The sequence below is a fragment of the Spermophilus citellus genome, assembly GCF_964194105.1.
Source record: "Spermophilus citellus genome assembly, chromosome: 3".
Lineage (NCBI taxonomy): Eukaryota > Metazoa > Chordata > Mammalia > Rodentia > Sciuridae > Spermophilus > Spermophilus citellus.
In genome coordinates, this window is record NC_138184.1 from 73,042,335 (window position 1) to 73,064,598 (window position 22,264).

The following is a 22,264-nucleotide window of genomic DNA, read 5'->3' on the forward strand; positions in this document are numbered from 1 at the left end:
TAGGGCTCGAATAACTCCGTGAGATGGCCCCGCATGCCAGCCCTCAGAGCTGGGGAAGTCTAGTTGGCTCTGCAAGGACGCTGCAGGGAGAAGGATGGTTGTCAGCGGCCGGTAGAGGGCGCTGTGGGAACTCCCGTCCGACTGCGACTTGGCGGAGCTGCGGCCGGGTGGGCAGGGTCAGGGCGCGCTCTTTCTTACCCGCAGCTTACATGGCGGCTGCCGGCGGAGGTCCCGGACTCGGGGCGACCCCGGTTCTGGAGGCTGCAACTCTGCAGAAACTCGCGCTGCGGCGGAAGAAGGTGCTGAGCGCCGAGGAGATGGAGCTGTATGAGCTGGCGCAGGCGGCTGGCGCCGCCATGGATCCCGACGTGTTCAAGTGAGCGGGCGCGGGTGGTGACTTCTTGCTCCTCCGACCCGCAAACACCCCGGCTCCTGGCCTCCCCCACGCCCCAGCCTGGACCCACTGGTGTAGAAGAGCCCGCAGCCCGTGTCGGGTCTCCAGGGCAGGCCTGTCTTGTGGCGGGAAGGGTTCTCTGAGCATCACTTTTGTTCTCACCAGGATCCTGGTGGACCTGCTGAATCTGAACGTGGCCCCTCTCGCCGTCTTCCAGATGCTCAAGTCCATGTGTGCCGGGCAGAGGCTGGCGAGCGATCCCCAGGACCCTTTGGCTTTGTCTCTGCCCACGTCGGGCGTGTCGGAGACCCGAGGTCAGAGCTGGGCCCCATTTTCCCCTCCCCGGTGGCTGAGGTGTCAGGGTACAGTCCAGGCTTAGCCGTGAATGGCGATGCCTGCCAGTGAGTCTCCTGTGAGAACCTTTAGGGCCATCCACAGACTCAAGGCCCTGGCTCGGTTGCCACCCTTGGAAGTGCACTTCCAGATCATGATTGCAGAGTGGGGGCCCTAGGGTGTTCCAAACAGGCTGGGATTCACCTGCCCCATCTTCTCGCCTCTTCACTCATGCCTTCATTCCACAAGCATGGGAATTAAGATGGCTTTGTTACCTGTCCTGGCATTAAAACCTTCAGGAAAGTGTACATAGACCAGGGCATGCTCCCCCTTGCCTGTACCTCACCCTGGCCTGAGCTCTGCCCAGGGTCCTGGCCAGCCGGGCTTCCCTCCAAGGATTACTGGAGCACCTCTGTACTCAAGTTTCAAGGGCTTCCTCATTTTCTTGATCATGACTGGGAATGAGCAGATGCAGGTGATTAAGAGTATGTCACCATGGATCCACTGTCCTTGATCATCTTCCCTGTGTGTTGCTTCTGTCCCGGAGAGGCTCCTGGGAACCCTCTGAAATTCAGCAGGATCTTCCAGGCAAATGAAAGGAGATCCAGGGCTGGCTTCCTGCCTAGAAGCACTTGGGATAGCCACACAGGCAATCCCTGAGGGGAGTAGTGCCAGGGCCCTGGGGATCCATATGCCTGAGCCAGGAGAGGCCCCAGGCACTGGCATTCAGGTTGCCTCACTTACCTACCCTCTGTCTGCTCTCTTTGTGTCTTTCTCTGACTTCCAGAGGCCTCCTTTCTCTCTGCCAGGAACAGTAGCCCCCCTGCAAGGTCCTCATTTTCCTCTGCCCTGCGGCCTACGGCCTCTCCGGTTCTGCTCCACGGCCCAGCTGCCACGCACTCGCCTCTCTCTCCAGGGCCCCCCGCTTCCCTCCGGTTCTCTTGCTGCTTGTTCTCTCCTTTTGCAGGTCGTGTTTATTGGCTTATCTCTGGGGGTTGGTGTGCTCTCTTGTTTCCTTGGAAACTGCCATGGCACATGTGAGGCCAGAGCAGCTTTGAACTGCAAGGGCAGAATGTGCAGGCCATTATTGCCTTGCAGCTTAGTGCCAGGTCACTCTCTCTAAATCAGTTTACTAAAAATACAGTACTTCTAGAACATGTAGTTAGGCTGGTCAGGGGGTGGGGCTAATACCTCTATGCCCTAGAGACTAACTATGGTGGGTAAGACTTTTACACTGTAAAGGTCTCCACTCCAGGGGAGGACAGCAGGCTGAGAGGCAGGGAAGAGGCAACATGGCATAGTGTTGGGAGCACAACCTCAGGTATGAGAAGCATCTCAGTCTCTTAGATGCTGTCCTCTACCTGGATAGGTGGTCTAGAAGATAATACAGATGCTATGGCTTCCGCCAGCCCCCTTGGCAGTACCATAAGAGTGATGTAAGCTTGTCCTATAAGTCATACTTGCAATCTGAGTCCCCTTTCCTCTCTCATCCTGGACAGGGGTATCTTCTGGGTATTGCCAGATGCCCAGAGCATGGTGTGTGAGGCCTCAGGGTGCTTTGATTGCACCCTCCTGCAAACCCTCCCTCTGTGTTCTCCAGATTCCAGATACTGCCTGGAGCTCAGGCCCAGGGAGGGTGGGGAAGGGCCAAGGGACTGGGAAGGAGAGACTGGGAACAGGGTCTCTTTCACTTGAAGGGACATTGCTGCTCACTCAATCAGTAACCCCAGGTATCAGGTCCAGTTCTTGCCAATGAAGGCCCAGAAGGTAGATAAGATGGACTTGCTTTGGGTCCAGTGAAAGAAGATAAACTTACAATGATGAAGATAGAAAGAGGTATGGTCCATTCAGTTATAAACCTGCAGCACTACCATAGCAGGTTGGGGCAGGAGGGGCCAGTTAGGCAGGGCCTCTGCAGCCCTGCAGATGGTGTGGTGTGGAGAGGGCTGAACAAAGTGAGGCAGAGATGCAGGATAGTGGTATGTCATGTGTTGTGTCCTGGCCACTGGTAGGAGCATGGCCTAACCTGGGGCAGAAGGAAAAGGGAGAAAAAGCATAGAGAGTCAAAATATATGTGGGGGTGAAGCACAGGGAGCAGAGGCACTGTGTGAATGCATGAGGGCTCAGCTGGGTGCAGAAGGGCATGCCTCTGATCCCAGAGATTCGGGAGGCTGAGGCAGAAGGATTACAAATTTAAGGCCAGCCTCAGCAACTTAGTGAGACCCTGTTTCAAAATAAAAAGGGCTGGGGATGTAGTAAAGCTCTCCTGGGTTTAATAACCCACCAAAGAGGAAGAATAGGGGCTCCCAGGGAAGTGGGGAGAAGCCTCAGCACAAGAACAGGAGTGGCTTGAAGTGCTGGGCCCTACAGGGTTGTTGGCTTTCAAAGACTCAATCCTGGGGGGCTGGAGATGTGGCTCAAGCGGTAGCGCGTTCGCCTGGCATGCAGCACCACATACAAACAAAGATGTTGTGTCCGCCAAAAACTGAAAAATAAATATTAAAAAAAAAAGACTCAATCCTGGAAGCTTAACTAGACCCCAGTCCTGGGAGGACATGGAGGACCTGAGAAGATGCCTAGGGAGACAGAGGAGAGACTGGGGTGGCTGGTTGGTGGGGAGGATATACAGAGGAGTGAGGCAGAGGTAGGGCTATGCCAGGAGTATGCTGCAGCCAAGGGGCCACCAGATGAGATAGAGATCTCTAAGGCCTATATGTCATAGCATCCACCCACACAAACATTCCAGCTACCTCATAAATGACAAAATATATAAGTGGAATAAATATGAATGCTCAAAGTGATCCATTTGGGATGACAGAGTTTGGAACCATTGGGGTTAACTTGCCCTAGGTTTCCCACAGAACTCAGTGTGGAGGTGCTCTAGGCCACATGGGCCAGAGCCCCACTCAGGAGTTTTGAGTCTGTAAATCACAGCAAGTACGATGGTGCTATCTGGATTCCTAGCCATCCAGGAAGCCTGCAGGGACTCATCCATGCCCAGCAGAGAAGGGGGAAACATAAGACCTCAGAAACATAGATGGGGAATGCTGGTCACAGTGAGGGCCTGTAGTCATTGAGGGGAAATTAAATTCAGTTGAGTGTTCTCTAATTGGGTTTAGGGAAACTATACATTTTGAAAATATGTCCCTCCAGAACATGTAGAGTGAGGTTCAGTATGTGGAAGATGGGTCATGTGATCTGTGCTGTCAGTAAGGGAGCCATGAGCCATGTATGGCTGTTGCAGTCAAGACACACTGGATGTCAAAGAACTGGTACAAAAATGAATGCAACAGCTCATGGCTATATACTGATTACATGTTGAAATGATAATACAGTTGTCCCTTGGTATCTGTGGGTATTGGTTCTAGCACACCCCCATAAGTACCAAAATCTTGAGTCCCTTATATAAAATGGCAGAGTGTTTGCATATAACCTATGTCAATGGATCTTTTTTTTTTTTTAAAGAGAGAGTGAGAGAGGGGAGAGAGTGAGAGAGAGAGAGAGAGAGAGAGAGAGAGAGAATTTTTAATATTTATTTTTTAGTTCTCGGCAGACACAACATCTTTGTTGGTATGTGGTGCTGAGGATCGAACCTGGGCCGCACACATGCGAGGCGAGCGTGCTACCGCTTGAGCCACATCCCCAGCCCCGTCAATGGATCTTTATTTATTTATATATGGTGCTAAGAATCGAACCCTGTGCTTCACACATGCCAGGCAAACGCTCTACCACTGAACTACAACCATAGCCCCCCCACACTTATTCTTTTTTAATATACATAAAAATTATCTAACACTTCTTCAAAGGAATGGTGTTTGTGTGTGTCTGTTGGATGATGCTGGGGATCGAACCCAGGGCCTCATGTATGCTAAGCAAGCACTCTACCACTGAACTATATCCTGAGCCTCTATTTATTTTTTTTAGAAATGGGGCTTTGCTATGTTGCCTAGGCTGGCTCTAAACTCCTGAGCTCAGGCATTCCTCCTGTGTCAGTCCTTGGAGGATCTGGGACTACAGATGTATGCCACCATACCCAGCTCTCTTGTTTACTTAAAATCAGCTTGAGAATATTTAATCCAATATAAATATTATTTAAGTAGTTGCTATATTGTTTAAGGATGCAATTTTTTTCCAATTTTATTTTTATTATTTTGTGGTGGTAGGGATTGAACCTAGGATCTATACCACTGAGTTGCATCCCCAGCACCCCCTTTTTTTTGTCGGTGCTGGATATCCAACCCAGGGCCTTATACATGCTAGACAAGTATTCTACCACTGAGCAACACCCTCAGCCCCTTAACCCTATTCTACCACTGAGCAACACCCTCAGCCCCTTAACCCTATTTAAATTTTTTAAATTTTCAGACAGAGTCTGGTTAAGTTGTCTATGCTAGCCTCAAACTTATGATCCTCTTGCCTCAGCCTACTGAGGCAAGTATGCACCAACAAGTGTGCTTGAATTACAAGTGGGCACCAACACACTGGCTATTTTAAGTATTTTCTTTTTTAAAAATATTTATTTTATTTATTTATTTATTTTTTTTTTAGTTTTAGGCAGACACAACATCTTTGTTTGTATGTGGTGCTGAGGATCAAACCGGGGCCGCACACATGCCAGGCAAGCGCGCTACCACTTGAACCACATCCCCAGCCCCTATTTTAAGTATTTTCAATCCAAAATTGGTTGTATCCATGGATGTAGAAACCACAGATAGAGGGCTGACTATATATTGCATATTTTGGGTTAATTAAAATACATAATTTAGTTGGTTATGGTGGCACACACCTATAATTTCATTGACTTGGAAGGCTGAGGAAGGAGGATCTCAAGTTCAAGACTAGCCTAGGCAATTTAGCAAGACTCTGTCTCAATACAAAAAAGCTGAGGATGTAGTTTAGTGGTACAGCACTCCTGGGTTCAATCCCCAGTACTGTAAATAACTGACTGAATATAACTTCCCATTTTCTCTTTATTTTTTATCTTATTTTTTTAATATTTATTTTTTAGTTGTAGTTGGACACAATACCTTTATTTTATTTATTTATTTATTTATTTTTATGTGGTGCTAAGGATCGAACCCAAGGACCTGCACGTGGTAGGCAAGTGCTCTAACGCTGAGCCACAACCCCAGACTTTCATTTTAATGTGGCTACTTAAATTATATATATGTGGCTCAAATCATATTACTGTTGGACAGCATTGCTTCAGCACTTAGATGGTAACACTTTTTTCCAGCAACACCAAGGAAAGGTGTGTGGGTGTGGGTGTTTGTGCATGCGTGCACAAGCCCAGGGGTAGGGGCACTGGATACGTCCACATGAAAGAACGCCTTCCCAAGTATAGACTGAGTTAAGAGTACACATGGGTACATCTGTCCTATATGTATGTCTTTGTCACTAGGTCTGTATGTGTTCTGGAAGCATCAGGTAGGCCTCTACTGTGGCCAGAGAGCAACAGTAGTAGCTGGTGACAGCACAGACCTGTGATTTTCTTGCCTTAAGGAAGATTGTGCCCTTTGCCTGGGGAACCAAATTGGCCTCTACCAGGACACAAGTTTGTGTGCTCAAGAAGGTTTTGGGGTGGCTTGCTATTTTGCCACTGACCAGTGTGATATAGACTTATTGATGCTACTTGCCCTCACCACAGCATGCTCCTGAAGAGGATCCTGTAGTGTTTTCTTACCCTCTCTTCAGTTCTTACCTCTCCTTGCCCACTCCTGTTTTTACCTTCCTTAACACCAATGCCTGCTGACCCATGTCACCATAAGGTGGCATTCCCACTCAGAAAGGAGACAAGCCTCCCTAGACCAACAGAGAAAAGCAGGACACACTAGGTTTCTATTTATTATTTATTTATTCATGAGATGGGGTCTCAGTATGTTGCCAAGATGTCTCAAACTGTGGGCTCCTGACTTAGCCTCCCAAGTAGCTAGACAGGCGCACACAACCATGCTTGGCTACACCAAGGATCTTTATAAATCCTCATTCTCTACCTGCTTTGCCTAGTCAGCCAGTCAAGTTTATAGGGGTTGGCAAGTTGGGGCTCACAAAGGCTATTTTAAATGGCAGAATGGATCCCACTCCAACTTGGTCCACTCCCTAGCTTCTGGAAGTCACCAAACCATGACAGGGTAGCTGACAGACTGATACATTTTGGGGTTTGCTTCTATAGGAGATCATAAAATTCTGAGAGATCACCAGCTGGTTTTAGGGGTAGGAGTGGCACGAAAGTTTGAAGAGAACTAGGCAGGATATTTTAAACATTCAGTGGTTCTTGTTTATCTTTGGTTCATTAAAAGTGACCAGGCCTGGGAGCATAAGTTGCCACCACCCTCCCACTCCACCAACCCTTAATAACCCCACTGTTCTTGATAAAAAACTAGTTCTGCATTGTAAGGGCTTCTCCATCATGTCACTACAGACCATTCCCCTTTGGCCTAAAACCCTTGGCCTCCTTGTCCATGCATAAAATGAGGAGGCCTGGATCAGTGTCCCTACTAATAGTGAAAGTATGTGATTCCTGAAGGGTTCTAAGAATCACAGCTGGACAAATGGGTTGGCATTCATATATATGTGAATATATATTAAAAATGTATATGTATTATATATAATACATAGATTATAAAAATCCATTTAATTATCTCACATATATATAATTATATAAATTTCTTGTGGGGCTGGGGATGTGGCTCAAGCCGTAGCGCGCTCGCCTGGCATGCGTGCGGCCCGAGTTCGATCCTCAGCACCACATACAAACAAAGATGTTGTGTCCACCGAGAACTAAAAAATAAATATTAAAAAATTAAAAAAAAAATTTCTTGTGTGTGTGGTTCTGAGGACTAAACCTAGGGCTTTGTACATGCTGGGCAAGCACTTTATCACTGAGCTATACCCGCAAGTCTTAGACTGTTTCTTAATGTCTTCTATGATTTAGATTTATACCTGTTCACTCTTTCATATTACACTGGGCTTATTGACCCTGTCAGATTTAAAGATGGGCATGATTTGTCCCTTTCCATTTCCTTGTCATCCTTCATCTTCTAGGTGGACCTGGTCATTATCCTGACAAGGAGGAAACTCAGAGCAAGAGGAAAAGCTGGCTTCAGAGTCAGGCCCATGTCTGAGACCTGCGCTGCCAGTTGCTGGGAGCGAGCTTGATTGACCCACCCTGAGCTGTATTTCTGCTTCTGTCAGGAAACATCCCTTGCAGCCAGCATGTGGATACCTGAGCACCCAGGATTAGGCTAACTGATACAGAAAGTTTCATATGCCTGGTTTAGCATGCAGAGGGACTGTGGCCCCTTATGACCATTTGCATATTGTAGGAGATGCTGAGAGTGATAAGGCCCAACCAACCAATGGTGACAAGATCTGTGCTCACTGACCAGTCAATGAAGGCAAGAATGATGACCGCTTGTACCAAAGGAAATTCCTGCTGACCATTCTCTACTTTGTATCATTTTCGTGAGCCAGTGGTAGGCTGAGTGGGCCCAATTTCACCCTACCACATGCTCCAATCTGTTCTACTCCTCAATTGTGGGTACCCTGTGACTACATTTTTATTGAATCAACTTTATGTAATTACTTGAGTGATCAACTATATGTAATCACCTCCAGGGAGGTGAGACAGAGGAAAAATCAAAGGAAGACAAGGACAAGATATCAGCATTCAAAGTGTGGTACCACAGTTATCCTTCCCACCTAACCAGACAGCAAAGATCCCCTAGTTCTCCAAGGAAGAACTTTCTGGAAATTCTCATAAGGGGGGCCATCCTACTGTACAAGAATCCGGGGAGGCTCTCATCACAATTGAAGAATTCAAGTGACATTCCTAGGTGATTACCCTCCTCCCATGGAGGTCTTTCAAGAATGCAAAATTCCTTCATCAACCAGAGAATGAATACAAAGCAAAGCAATATTCAAAAAATTCTGAAAACTTTTCAATATTGATGAAAACATTGATCATGAATTTGACTACTGTTGAATTCAATTTGTTAGTAGACTTTAAAGAAATTCCCCACCTATATCAATGAAGGATATTATGCTACAAATTTAAAAGAAAAAAAAAAAGAAAGAAAAAGAATCTGGGGAGAGTTTCATGGTGAGGATTCTAGAGCATAAAAAATGAGTTGCAGGAGCCAGTGTCTCTATTATCTCAGACATGGGTTTCCACCTCATGGATTCTAAGACACCTTGTAGCATCTTTGCTCCAAAAACAGTTTTCTGTTGCAGGCTATTTGGCTAAACTCGATGAATAGGCCATGGAAAAACTATGATCAAAGGGCTGAGCCCAGGGCTGGGGATGTGGCTCAAGCGGTAGCGCGCTCGCCTCGCATGCGTGCAGCCCGGGTTCGATCCTCAGCACCACATACCAACAAAGATGTTGTGTCCGCCGAGAACTAGAAAATAAATATTAAAAATTCTCTCTCTCTCTCTCTCTCTCTCTCTCTCTCCTCTCTCACTCTCTCTTTAAAAAAAAAAAAAAAGGGGGCTGAGCCCAAAGCTGGAATTGCCCCCAAAAGTAGCAGTAGGGGAACTCCTATAACCACCCTGGCATAAGGCCAGTTGGAATGTCAAAGAAATAAGCTCTAAACATCTGGGTGATCAATCCAAAGTATTTATTAGAGGGATTTATAGAGGGGCTGTAGCATGTTCCTGGAGAAATACAGTGATAAGAGAGGTCACTTTGGCATGTCTCCAACCCCAGGGGATCAGCATATACAGTTTATATTAGGTTCAAGGAAACTAGCTACAGGAGAGGGCTTGTTTCTGTGAGTTTGGTAACACTTTCATCTTTTAGTATTTCAGGCAACAACCTAAACAATGTTGATCAGTATCTGGGAATCTTCAAAGCTTAGATTCAGTATTTTCAAGGGAAAACAAAGCAGGGGTCTCAAAGTAGCCAGGGTATCCTGTGTCTAATCAGGACAAGGAAAAAATCTAGAGGTGGAGAGATAGGGGTGGAACCCTATATCATGGCTCAAGCAGGGGACATATATCCTAGTCAAAACCTGCAGAGCATACCTTGCTAGGCCAGGGAAGAGATAGACTCTACATGTGTAAGGGACTGTGACCCCATGAGCAAGCCTGCTCCCAGTCATGTCTTGTCCCCACAGGATCTTCTCAGTCTTGCTCATACTGTCAACATCTTGAGCCCAGGAGAAGCCATCCCTTTAAAATAAAACTCTGGTCCAAGTGTGGCTACAGATCTTTCATTCTTTCTGTGAAAAAAAGAATATGCAAAGCAAAGACTATGTGAACCAGTGGGATTCATCACAGGTTAACTATCTAGCAGTTGGACAATTTCAAGTTTTCAAACCTCAGCAGGAATCCAACTATGGAACAGATAGTTGGATAGCTTGACCACTGCATTTAAAGAATAGTCCATAGAGGTAGGGAAAAAACAATGAGAAATAATGTTCAAAATCAGAAATCTGCTTTCAATTCTAGTGAATGTACTTCCTGTCAGAATCTGATCAAGGCAGTTACATATGGTACAGTATGAATATACATTGGGAAGGAGGTGGCAGCATGTTCCTCCTGTTACCTGCGGAGGGGCAGATCATGTACACTGTCCAGGGCACACCAGGTAGGGCTATCCTTTCCCTGATTGCACCTCTGCTATATACATCCTTTCAAAACATTCCTGCTTTGTCCCTGGGGTGACACCTAGAAGGCCCCCTGCACACTGTCAAGGGCTTCTCTGGGATGTGCTAATTTAGGCAGATGTGAGCCACAGGACTCCAGACTGATGTGGGGCACCCAAACCGTAACCTATTAACGTGAATGTTACTCAAGGAACACAAATATAATTAACTGAGCTTTGACAATGGCGTTTACCCTGGTTCCTAACGTTGTGTTGTTTTCTTAGGGAGAAACAAAGGCGGCCCTACTCTCAGTGGAGCACCTACACTGGCAGAACGTGGAAGCCGGGAAGGATCCAGCCAAAGGATGCCCCGCCAACCCAGTGCCACAAGGCTGCCCAAGGGAGGCGGGCCTGGGAAGAGCACCTCTAGGAGCAGCACATAGGAATAGAACAGACTACATTGCCAGCGTGCTAGAACCATTGTTCTCCCAGCAAAGGCTATGTGCCATCTCCTTCCACTAAGTCTTTCTAAAAAGCTGAAAATCAAAATCATTGTTCTCCCCACAAGAAAATATCAGAAATAAGTTTAAAATGATGTAAACATTTATACCTCCCACACAATTTATTTTAGTAGGTATATTTTTGACTTTAAAGGCGTCTTTTATTCTACTTTATTAGAGCTATTTTATTTTTAAAATTATAGGATAGATAGTATATGACATGGTCTCCCAAAACTTCTTTACAATTCAGTCCTTATAATACATTATAAACTAAATATGTCCCTTTTTAGGTCTTACAGCTACAGTAGTAGCACATGCCACCACACAAAAACAAAATTTTTATTGAAATGAGCCACTAGACTAAAAGTTCTGTTCAAACACCAAAATTGTCATATTTTCTCCATGTGTCAGCCCTCTGGGTCAACAAAACACCTATAAACATTGATTTTATTTAAATTGATTTGAATATATAAATATTGCAATCTCATGATAACTTTTATGGACAAGAGAACTGTGGAAATAGTAAAAATGCATATGTAATTCTTGAATTTCATTTGTACTTATTTTGTCATCACACCCATTCTCCTTCATTCCAATGTGCATGGCTCCAGCTTTCATTCTTATCCCCAGTCCATGTCATCCTACACAAGAAACTTTTTTTCAATTTACATGTAAGAATTTTAACCATGAGGATCAGAGGGAAGTTTCAATAATAAAGTGTTAAGGGAAAAAAATCAAACGTTCTCTTATCACTTTCTGAACATATGAAAGCACATAGATTTAGAATGAGGTGTATGCTGGTCCTAGTTTTTCTATAGCCTAACGAACCAAGTAACTTAAACCAGTGACTTGACTTTCTTGGTCCCAGCTTTTCAGTCCAAGAGAAGATATATGTATTGCCAGGTCTTTATTATAAACAGCTCAACATGTTTCCCTTGAAGTGCAAGAGGTGGAATTCCCTAATAGGACTGTTCACAATACTAGGGAAGAGGTGTGAGTGTATGAACGTAGAAGGAGAGCACTGTCTCCAACTGGCCACACAACATTGAGGTTATAGTGATGTGTTGTGACTTAATGAGTCATGCATACTATGGGGAATTCAGTAATATCCCTTTCCCCTCAAATTGCCTTGATCTTTCTCATTTGACTCAGTTTTAGGGATTTTGTGGACATTTCCTACCCTCAGACCTCAGATTTTAAGCCCTCCATTTCTAAACTCTTATGCTTTATTCAGTCTCATCAACAGAGAAAGCCCCAAATTAAAAATTTTTTAAAAAATGGGAAAAATCCAACTCAGTTTCCTTAGGAATTTATAAATTTTATGCTTTGAAACTGGATTTTGTATGTGTGTGTGTGTGTGTTTACCAAGGATTGATCTCAGGGGTGCCTAATGACTGATCCACATCCCCAGTCCTTTTTTTTTAACATTTTATTTTTTAGGTATAGATGAACAAAACACAATGCCTTTATTTTTATGTGGTGCTGAGGATCGAACCCGGGTCCCACCCATGCTAAGCGAGCGCTCTACCACTGAGCCACAAATCCCACCCCACATCCCCAGTCCTTTTATTTTTTTATTTTGAGATAGTGTCTCTCTAAGTTGCATAGGGCCTTGCTAAATTACTGAGTTGAATTTGTGAATCCTGCCTCAGCCTCCCAAGCTGCTGGGATTACAAGCATGTATCACCACACTCAGTTGAAACTAGATTTCAAATACTTCCATCAGGTCAAATCACTTCGGCACTGGTTCCTTAACATTATAGAAATATAATCCCCAAGTCCCTCTTTAGTACAGTAGACTATGGAGCCTGGACTGGCCTTCTGTGTGGTTCTAAAATCCTATCCACTCCTATGGACAGAGTTATGCAGCACACAGAAATTTAGGGTTTATACTGAAACTTTAATTGTAAAAAATGTGAAGGCACCTATGCTGAGGGGTGGCAGAAGAGTTGACAAGGAATGCATGCCAGTCTCATCTTTCCACTCAATATTCTTCCCCTTCTTCAGCCTCTGCTTCCACAGAATCCACGCCCACCTCTTCATAATCCTTCTCCAGTGCTGCCAGGTCCTCTCGGGCCTCTGAGAATTCCCCTTCCTCCATGCCTTCGCCCACATACCAGTGCACAAAGGCCCGCTTGGCATACATGAGGTCGAACTTATGGTCCAGGCGGGCCCAGGCCTCAGCGATGGCAGTGGTGTTGCTCAGCATGCACACAGCCCGCTGCACCTTGGCCAGGTCTCCTCCAGGCACCACTGTGGGGGGCTGGTAGTTAATGCCCACCTGCCAGGAAAGGAAGCATTCCATGAAACTTATATCAAACCCAGAAATGGTGGCTACTTTTCCTCATATAAAGATACACTGCAGGAGCCCTCTGATGACCCTCTGAGAAGCTCAGTTGACTCTGCAAACAGGCACTGAGCCCTTCTTTGTATCACACATGGTGCTGGGTCAACAGGGTAATGGTTCCAGAAAAGGAAAAAGCAGGGAAAAATAAGCCTTGGAGTTAGTCATCCTTGGCTCAGTCTCAAGTGCCTGAAGGGCTGGGTCTAAGCAACTATGATAACTATGGTACTAAGGGAAAGGACTCCATCTTCTCTCTGAAAACACACTACCTTGTGTTCTTTGTGGATTTTCTCCATAACAAGATGGTGAATTTCTGTAACCAAAACATTTTCCACCCAGATAAATCCTGAGAACTGTATATAACTGAAAGGCTCAGGGAATATCCCCCACTTCTGACCCAGCAACCAAACCCTTGTGAAATATACGAAGGTAGCAGATCAAAGGTCATGTGAATACTACTACCACAGTGGCAGAAGGTGGCCTATCTGTGTCTTAATCGGGAAGAGGGAGTGACATGCTCAAGGAGATACCAAAGGGGAAGCATTCCATATTTCAGAATCAGGGAGTAACTTGACCAGAAGTTTTGGCAGAATTGTGTAGTAACAACTAGAGCAGGGATGAACCAAACTTGTTCTGTAAAGAATGATAAAGTAAAAATTCCACATTTCATAATTCTTTGTCCAAACTGCTCAATTGTGCTGATATTGCAAAACCATAAACAATTTGTAAGTGAACAAGTGTGACTAGTCAGACTAAACCTTATTTATAAAATTTGGCAGCCAGTTTAACAACTGTGTAAACCCCTGATCTAGAGAAGAAAACCAAGAGCAAAAAATACTAGAAAAGGACCTACTGTATGGGCTGTGGCTGTGGCTTAGTGGTAGAGTGCTTGCCTAGCATGCATGAGGCACTGGGTTCAATCCTCAGCACCACATAAAAATGAACAAATGAAATAAAGGCATCCTGTCCATCTACAACTACAAAAAATAAAATAAAATAAAGAATCTAAAGGGATTGTGACTCAGTGGTAGAGCACATGCCTGGCATGTGTGAGACACTGGGTTCGATTCTCAGCACTGCATATAAATAAACAAAATAAAGGTCCATTGACAATTAAAAATATTTTTTAAATAACCTACTGCAGTAGAGCCACCAGAATCAATAAGGGGCTAGCTAACCCAGGGAACATAGCATGAAAACCAAAGTCAAGAGCTCAATGGTAAAGTGCTCTCCTAGTATACACAACTTGCTGGGCTTGATGCCTGAGGAGGGAAGAAAAGAAGGAAGAAAGAAAGAAAAAGAAAGCCAAACAAAATCTAGCCAAGCCAAGCCAAGCCCAAGGACAACTAGTTTTAAGAATCAACAGGATTTAGGAAACTACTATTAGAAACACTGAGTAGATAGATAGCAGTTTCTATCTTGTACCAGTGGAGAGGTGACTCAAGTTTTGTGTTTGATAAAACTCACACCAGAATTTCTAAGCTAAAAGAAAAAATATATATTGCAATTTTCAGCACAAAAAGATTCATGGAGGTTTTTCCTTAAATTGGATAATCCATAGGATATTGAAACTGAAATTAGTTTCTACATACCTATACAATAAAGTGAGATTAACTGACAATAGTCTGTTTTAGTAACACCCAAATTCAAAATAGTTAAAAAGACACACATTAATCACCAATGTACCCACACTAATCCTACCATCAAAATGGGGCACAAAAGTTCTTCAGAAAATACTATATTCTATTAAAAAATATAAATATAAGTGCACCAGGTGTGGTAATTCCAGTAACATGGGAATTGAGTGGGAGGATCCCAAATTCAAGGCCAGCCTCAGCAACATAGCCAGACCATTTCAAAATAAAAAATATGGGACTGAGGACATAGAGCTCAGTTGGTACACTTGCTTGCCTAGCATGCATAAGGCCCTGAGTTCAATCCCAAGCACCACCAAAAAGATAATAATAAGTAATAGGCTGGGGATGTGGCTCAAGCGGTAGTGCGCTCGCCTGGCATGCGTGCGGCCCGGGTTCGATCCTCAGCACCACATACAAACAAAGATGTTGTGTCCGCCGAAATCTAAAGAAAATAAATATTAAAAAAAAATTTTAAAAAACGATAATAATAAGGGCTGGGGATGTGGCTCAAGCGGTAGCACGCTCACCTGGCATGCGTGCGGCCCGGATTCGATTCTCAGCACCACATACAAAGATATGGTGTCCGCCGATAACTAAAAAATAAATATTAAAATTCTCTCTTTCTCTCTCTCCCTCTCTCTTAAAAAAAAAAAAAAGATAATAATAAGTAAATAAATAAATAAAGTTGAGGGGCTGGAGATGTGGCTCAGTGGTAGCGTGCTCGCCTAGCATGCATGAGGCACTGGGTTCAATTCTCAGCATCATATAAAAATAAAATAGAGATATTCTTTAAAAAATATAAATAAATAAATAAATAAACTTGAAAAGTGGGAAAAACACTCATGGGTTTAACAAAAATTTTTAAAACTGCTCATTACAAATACATAGTGTGATTCAGAAAGAAAATTCAAGAGATATCAATGAATAAATTATTCTGATTCGCTAATTTACAACCAAGAGCCTAGCCCAAGTAAAAAAGCACTGTCTCCCAAAAGGATTTGTGTTCTCAGGAGCGTCATGAAAATTCAGGCCTGCTGTTTGCTGACAAGCATGATGACTAGACAGCACCCAGTCCTACCTTAAACCCAGTGGGGCACCAATCCACAAACTGGATGGTGCGCTTGGTCTTGATGGTGGCGATGGCCGCATTGACATCTTTTGGGACCACGTCCCCCCTGTACAACATGCAGCAGGCCATGTACTTGCCATGGCGAGGGTCACACTTCACCATCTGGTTGGCTGGCTCAAAGCAGGCATTGGTGATCTCGGCCACCGAGAGCTGCTCGTGATAGGCTTTCTCCGCCGAGATGACTGGGGCATAAGTGGCCAGGGGGAAGTGGATGCGGGGGTATGGCACCAGGTTGGTCTGGAATTCTGTCAGATCCACGTTCAGGGCCCCATCGAACCGCAGGGAGGCCGTGATGGAGGACACGATCTGCCCAATGAGACGATTGAGGTTGGTGTACGTGGGCCGCTCGATGTCCAGGTTGCGCCGACAGATGTCATAGATGGCTTCGTTGTCCACCATGAAGGCACAGTCGGAGTGCTCGAGGGTCGTGTGGGTGGTCAGGATGGAGTTGTAGGGCTCTACCACGGCTGTGGAAACCTGCGGAGCTGGGTAGATGGCAAATTCCAGCTTGGACTTCTTGCCATAGTCCACTGACAGCCGCTCCATGAGCAGAGAAGCGAACCCAGAGCCCGTGCCGCCCCCGAAGCTGTGGAAGATGAGGAAGCCCTGCAGTCCTGTGCACAGATCCGCCTGCAAGAAACCACACAATGTGAGCCAAAGGCTGTGGAAGACACACCACCAAACTCCAACAAGCCAGGCTCACTTCTCTGTGCTCTCACAAGTTCACATGGACTCAAATAAAGTGCCTAACCAGCAGGCATTACCCTCAGAAGCCAAAGCAGACAAGAGACAGCTATCAATGCATCTCAGCAGACACCATACAAGAAGACTCTGCAGACTTGGTCAGATCCCAGAACCTGACCTAAGACCTCCCCAGACGACCTCCCCTTCATAATCCAGGGCCCACCGTCCCCACCCGGGAACCTCTTCAAGAAGCCTCCTTGGTGCTCTTCCTACCAGTTTGCGGATCCGGTCCAGGACCAGGTCCACGATCTCCTTGCCAATGGTGTAATGGCCTCTGGCATAATTATTGGCGGCATCTTCCTTCCCAGTGATCAGCTGTTCCGGGTGGAAGAGCTGCCTATAGGTCCCTGTGCGCACTTCATCTACAAAAAAAAAAAAAAAAAAAAAAAAAAACCATGTTCTGGGAGTCTCTCTGGCCTGCTGTACTCACTAAAGTGGACACAGCCACAGGGGGGCTGAATCTACAAACACACACTGGAAAAATCTCTGTGTGATACACAAACCACAAATGCCACTTATGGCTGTAGTAAGGTAGAGTCAACAGTCGTACAAATGCCAGCAGGATCAGTTCCCACTGAGGGTAAAATGCTCACATGCCCATATGGGTGATTCTCCAGGTACATCTTTCTTTCCTACCTCTAGCTACATCAAAGGGAACAATTAAAAACTCACTCATAAACCCGCAGTCATCAGGTCAGCGTGACTTCAGTGGGGCCGTGCCATCAGGGGAATTGCATATGGCTTGGGTCACACAGGTATTCTGTTATGTCCCGGGGGAACCAATGAAAGGTGCTCTGTTTTCCACCTCTTATGGGAAACTACCTAGGACTTCCAATCTAGAGGAACCCAGTGAATGTTCTACACTTAAGTTTCCACGTCTCCAGGCAGCTCAAGACTGTAGTGTGCCAGCATGTCAGTGTGGGTGGCATGAAGGAGGGAATGAAGGCTGTACACCCTGCACTGGGTGTGCACGGGAGCCACCTGACCAGCAGAGACAGCCAGGAGGGAATCTCTCTGCAGCCCAGCTTACTGCTGGCTACCAGCTTTTCTCTGCAGGGCAGGTTTCCTGAGATAGGTACCTGAGTCCCACAGTCAAGAACCTTCAGTCAATACCAGTGAGCTCCTCACCCAGCAATGTTGGGAGCATAGGCTTCAACATCCCTCCTTTCTGCACAGGGATTCAAGGAGTCCACATGGGACTTTACCAAGGCTCTCCCACCCTCCCAGGAAGGCCTCCCTGCGGGCCTGAGCACCTACCAACCACGGTGGGCTCCAGGTCCACAAACACCGCTCTGGGCACGTGCTTGCCAGCCCCGGTTTCGCTGAAGAACGTGTTGAACGAGTCATCCCCGCCACCAATGGTTTTGTCACTTGGCATCTGACCATCAGGCTGAATTCCATGTTCAAGGCAGTACAGTTCCCAGCAGGCATTGCCGATCTGGACACCTGCCTGCCCCACGTGGATAGAGATACACTCGCGCTGGGAACCAGAACATAAACATGAAACCCACTCCTCTTCAAGGGAAATGAAACCATATAGCATGCAAAGCATTAAAAGTTAGTATTTGAACAGTGTCTCAGTGACTGGCACTTTCATAAACTTCACTTTCAACCCCTGTTCTCTATGCAACCTAAATTGTTCTATGCCACTCTGTTAAGTGGCACAGTCAGCCACAGAACTTAAAACCTCTTTGCAAAACCAGGATTCTTTTTAAAGCCTGCAAGCCATGTAACGTTAATAATGAACTCCTTATTGTGGCTTATAATGGGAACTGAGGAAGATAGAGCAGTTTGTGCACTGGGCAACAGATAATGAAATGAAGAGTTAAGCAAGGAAAGATAGACTAGGTTCCAGATTACCATGGCCCAAGCCCAGGTATTCACTCTGTGTCTTCCATCTGCTCAGGCAGATTGCTGAGGGCAAAATATCATTCTCTATCTTACTTACTCCTCCTCCTACTTCATAGATAAGTAGTATTACCTGTCTCTGATACTTTAGAGGACAGAGGCTAAGACCACGTGTGTGTATGGTACTGGGAATTGAACCCTGTGGTGCGCTCTCATTGAGCTACTTTACATTTTTTATTTTAGACAGGATCTCAATAAGTTGTCCTGACTGGACTCAAACTTGCCATCCTCCTGCTTCAGCCTCCTCAGTAACCAGAATAATAGGTATGTGCCACTGTGCTTGACTGCTGAGACATCTTAACTCTTGCCCTATGGCTTCTGGTTGGTTTTCCCAGTAGCCAGCAGTGGCAGGAACTTGAGATTATAGCAAATGTAGTCAGGATGCTCCCTCCATGCCAGACTACAATGGATTGCCTGAGTCCCTTTATCCAGGCCACAACTTACTTTCAAAAGTCAGTACTCTTCAAAAAGATAACCCTCTCAACTTCTAGTAATCATTCCCTCCCCTTCTCTCCCCACCCCTTTAAGTCTAGGAGTATAATGACTCCCAGATATCACAAGTGCTCTTATACCTCAATGTCTTTTTTTTTTTTTTTTTGGTGGCAAGGCGTAGTAGGGATTGAACTTAGGGGCAACTCGACCACTGAGCCACATCCCCAGCCCCATTTTGTATTTTATTTAGAGAATCCTCACTGAGTTCCTTAGCACCTCGCTTTTGCTGAAGCTGGCTTTGAACTCATGGTCCTCCTGCCTAAGCCTCCCAAGTAAACTGTCTTTTGATGTCTTCTTTCTTTTCTTTTCTTCTTCTTCTTCTTCTTTTTTTTTTTTGTTGTTGTTGTGGTGGTGGTGGTGCTGAGGATTAGAACCCAGGGCCTTTTGCATATAAGGCAAGCACTCTACCATCTCGCTATATCCGCAGCCCTCTTGATCGTTTCTTTACCATCAAAAAGAAAAAAAAAAACCAGCTATCCATAACTTTATCAATTGTACTCTTTTAAAGTAATCTCAAAAAACAAAAATACCTATCTTCAATGAAGCATCTATTTCCGGAGGGGAGGTAACTGCACATTCACTAGCTACTTATTCAACTGTAAATACATTGCCTTCGCAAATACATAGAGGAGATCAAATAAAATTGAGGGACTATACCCATTCGATATGCTATTTCCTTTTATAGGAGCACCAAATCTCAGACTCTGTAGGGCATAAAAAAAAATCCACATGGACACAGTGGCGCATGCCTGTAATCCCAGTGACTCAGGAGGCAGAAACAAGAAGATCATGAGTTCCAAGCCAGCCTCAGCAAAAGCAAGGCACTAAGCAACTCAGTGAGACCTGGTCTCTGAATAAAATACAAAATAGGGCTCAATGGTCAAGTTCTCCTGAGTTCAATCCCTGGTGCCCTCTCCACCCACCCCCCAAAACAAAATTAACATGATGCAACAAACCCCCATCATCCCTAATAGATCATTCAGTTCCAGAAGGAACTTCTCTAATGCCAAATGTTAAAGGATATTTTGTAGGAGGCTACATTTGAACTGGGCACCTGCAGTGGGCTCAAAAGACCGACCCAATTCAGGGTTCAATCAGAGTAAATAAGCCTTAGCTGGTTGCAGAAGTCTCTGGAATCAGCTGACTGAGTCACCTGTAAACAGTGAGCATTTAAACTGCAACTATTTGACTATTTGATTGACTAGGCTATTGCCAGTGAAGTTGGTCTCTAGGTTTCACTTCAGTTTCTCAATGAATGCTCTCAGATCATGTTATCAGATGGAGTTCTCAGAACCTGCTCTGCTTCTGGGAGATGTACAGGTGATGTTTCCTTACCTCAAATAAACTCTACATAATTTAACCACAGCAAGAAATTTCCCTCTTAATGCAAGAAACTTGCTCTTCTGAGGAAATTGCTCAGCACTCTGGGAAAATACTTTTGAAGCCATCCAACAATACAGGATTTTTCATTACTGAAATCCAGACACTCTGTATTTCACAGGATGGCATCACTGGCATTCTGCTAACCCTGAATCAGTAAGATCTGACTTGGCAAATCTGCCATTACTTTTGTTTTTCTTGTCTTTCTTTTTCTTTTGTTGTTGTTGTGTTGGGATGAACCCCAGTGCTTCCCATATGCAAGCATGTCCTCTTCCACTAAGCTACATTCCCAGCCCTCTTAATTTCCTCATTTCCAAAAAAGAAAGAAAAAGAAAAGAAAAAAGAGCCAAATCCTAGCAGCCAGGTAAATCCACCCTTGCTTTCAAGAGAACTCCCATGTTAATTCAGCATTGCCAACCTCACACTGATCTTCCAACTTTACATTTCTTTGATCAAACTTTACATTTCTTTGGTCTCCTCTGAAAATAAATTACTTGTGTGCCGGGGATGCAGATCAGTGGTAGAGTGCTTGCCTAAGATGTATGAGGTCCTGGGTTCAATCTCAGGCACTGCAGGAAAAAATTATTGGAAATTTCATCCAACTTTTTCAAACCCCAGGCCAATAATCTGGCTATATTCTTTGTAGGTGACCTTGTTTTATACTTATGCAGGTATATCACTTCCTGCCACCAAATCTGCAACCGCCCTCCCTTTGCTTTATAATAAAGATGTGCCTCCTCCAATCAATGCTTCTTTGTTTCTGCTGATCTCTTTTCCCAAAACAGTCCTCAGTGGAGCTCCCAAGTACCTAGTGGGTGCAGAAAGGGTGCATAAAACTGCTGACACCTTAGCAGTGATCAAGGCAATGGCACCACCCCCATAAACTTAGAGGAAAAAAAAACAGTTTCATTGAAAAATTTCCTTGAGGAAGTGACTTAAAAACTACTAATTTTATTACATTTCTATTCTTTTTTAAAAAATTTTATTAGTTGTTCAAAACATTACAACGTTTCTATTCTTAAGTAGTATGACAGACTATTATATAAACCCCATGTCCTTGTACTAAATACAGTATGACTTGAGTGAATTGCAAGTTTCAGTGCCAATTTTTTATAGGATACCATTGTGTGTGTGTGTGTGTGTGTGTGTGTGTGTTAAATTTGAGCAGGGACCTGTCTATGTTGCTCAAGCTGGTCTCAAACTCCTGGGCTCAAGTGATCCTCCTGTCTCAGCCTCCAGAGTAGATTGGATTTTAGGCATCCTTAGATGCCTTTTTAAAATTTGAGGTGGGGGGAACCTAACAAACATTTGCTACTCAGGCTTAAATAGTTACTATTTATAATAACATGAGTTTCTTTTAAGTAAATATATAAATAGTTTTAAAACTTCTCTTGTTTTAATTTCTAATATGACAAACAGCAGCAGCTATTAACCACAGTGAAGCTCTTTGGGATCCCCATAATTTTTAGTTTTGTAGGGAAGATCCCAGACCAGAAAGCTGTGAAACTGTGAAACCGCACTGTCTGTACGACCTCACTGGTATTTTTTGTTCCCTTAGAGACTTGCCTAACATCTCTGTTCTGCCAAGTCAAGCCATGAGTGTCTTCTAAAACAAAAACTTCTAAACGTGGATGCCACCCTGGTTCTTATACAGCTCAACTCTGGGAACCGAATGTATTTGCCCCCACGCTTTCTACACTCTCTACTACACATCTCTCTCCATCTGGGTCTCTCTTGCCTTCCGGGCCGAAGAACACTCCTCCTGGCTCCTCTCCCAGCTCAGCCCCGCACCCTAGGCACTGGTAGGTCCCTCTGCC

At 44.9% G+C, this 22,264-nt stretch overlaps 2 protein-coding genes across 3 annotated transcripts; one reads left to right on the forward strand and one right to left on the reverse strand.

Moving 5' to 3' along the window:
- Nucleotides 1-111: 111 nt before the first annotated feature.
- MZT2B (mitotic spindle organizing protein 2B) lies at nucleotides 112-11,353 on the forward strand. Of its 2 annotated transcripts, XM_081285853.1 has the most exons (4): nucleotides 112-376; nucleotides 560-708; nucleotides 1,515-1,694; nucleotides 10,599-11,353. In XM_081285853.1, exons 1-4 carry the CDS (start codon nucleotides 210-212, stop codon nucleotides 10,754-10,756), a joined length of 654 nt encoding a protein of 217 aa, XP_081141979.1. In that variant the 5' UTR covers nucleotides 112-209; the 3' UTR covers nucleotides 10,757-11,353. The 2 variants fall into 2 exon arrangements, with proteins under 2 accessions (XP_081141979.1, XP_081141980.1); XM_081285854.1 differs by lacking the exon at nucleotides 1,515-1,694 and having other exon boundaries at nucleotides 137-376.
- Nucleotides 11,354-12,797: 1,444 nt separating this feature from the next.
- LOC308644999 (tubulin alpha-3 chain-like) lies at nucleotides 12,798-18,158 on the reverse strand (the record flags this gene model as incomplete). Its single annotated transcript, XM_081286881.1, has 4 exons — nucleotides 17,925-18,158; nucleotides 16,881-17,029; nucleotides 15,873-16,553; nucleotides 12,798-13,094 (listed from the first exon to the last, which is right to left on the reverse strand). The coding sequence occupies exons 1-4, from the start codon at nucleotides 18,043-18,045 to the stop codon at nucleotides 12,798-12,800; spliced, it is 1,248 nt and encodes a 415-aa protein (XP_081143007.1). The 5' UTR covers nucleotides 18,046-18,158.
- Between the last annotated feature and the right edge of the window lie 4,106 nt (nucleotides 18,159-22,264).

What these genes read in the sequence shown, in the direction of transcription:
- MZT2B (XM_081285853.1), top strand. Translation starts at nt 210, where the DNA reads ATGGCGGCTGCCGGCGGAGGTCCCGGACTCGGGGCGACCCCGGTTCTG. An exon ending in GGGCGTGTCGGAGACCCGAG is followed by an intron (nt 709 to 1,514) that starts GTCAGAGCTGGG and finishes TCTGACTTCCAG; the next exon opens with AGGCCTCCTTTCTCTCTGCC. An exon ending in CTTGTTCTCTCCTTTTGCAG is followed by an intron (nt 1,695 to 10,598) that starts GTCGTGTTTATT and finishes TTGTTTTCTTAG; the next exon opens with GGAGAAACAAAGGCGGCCCT.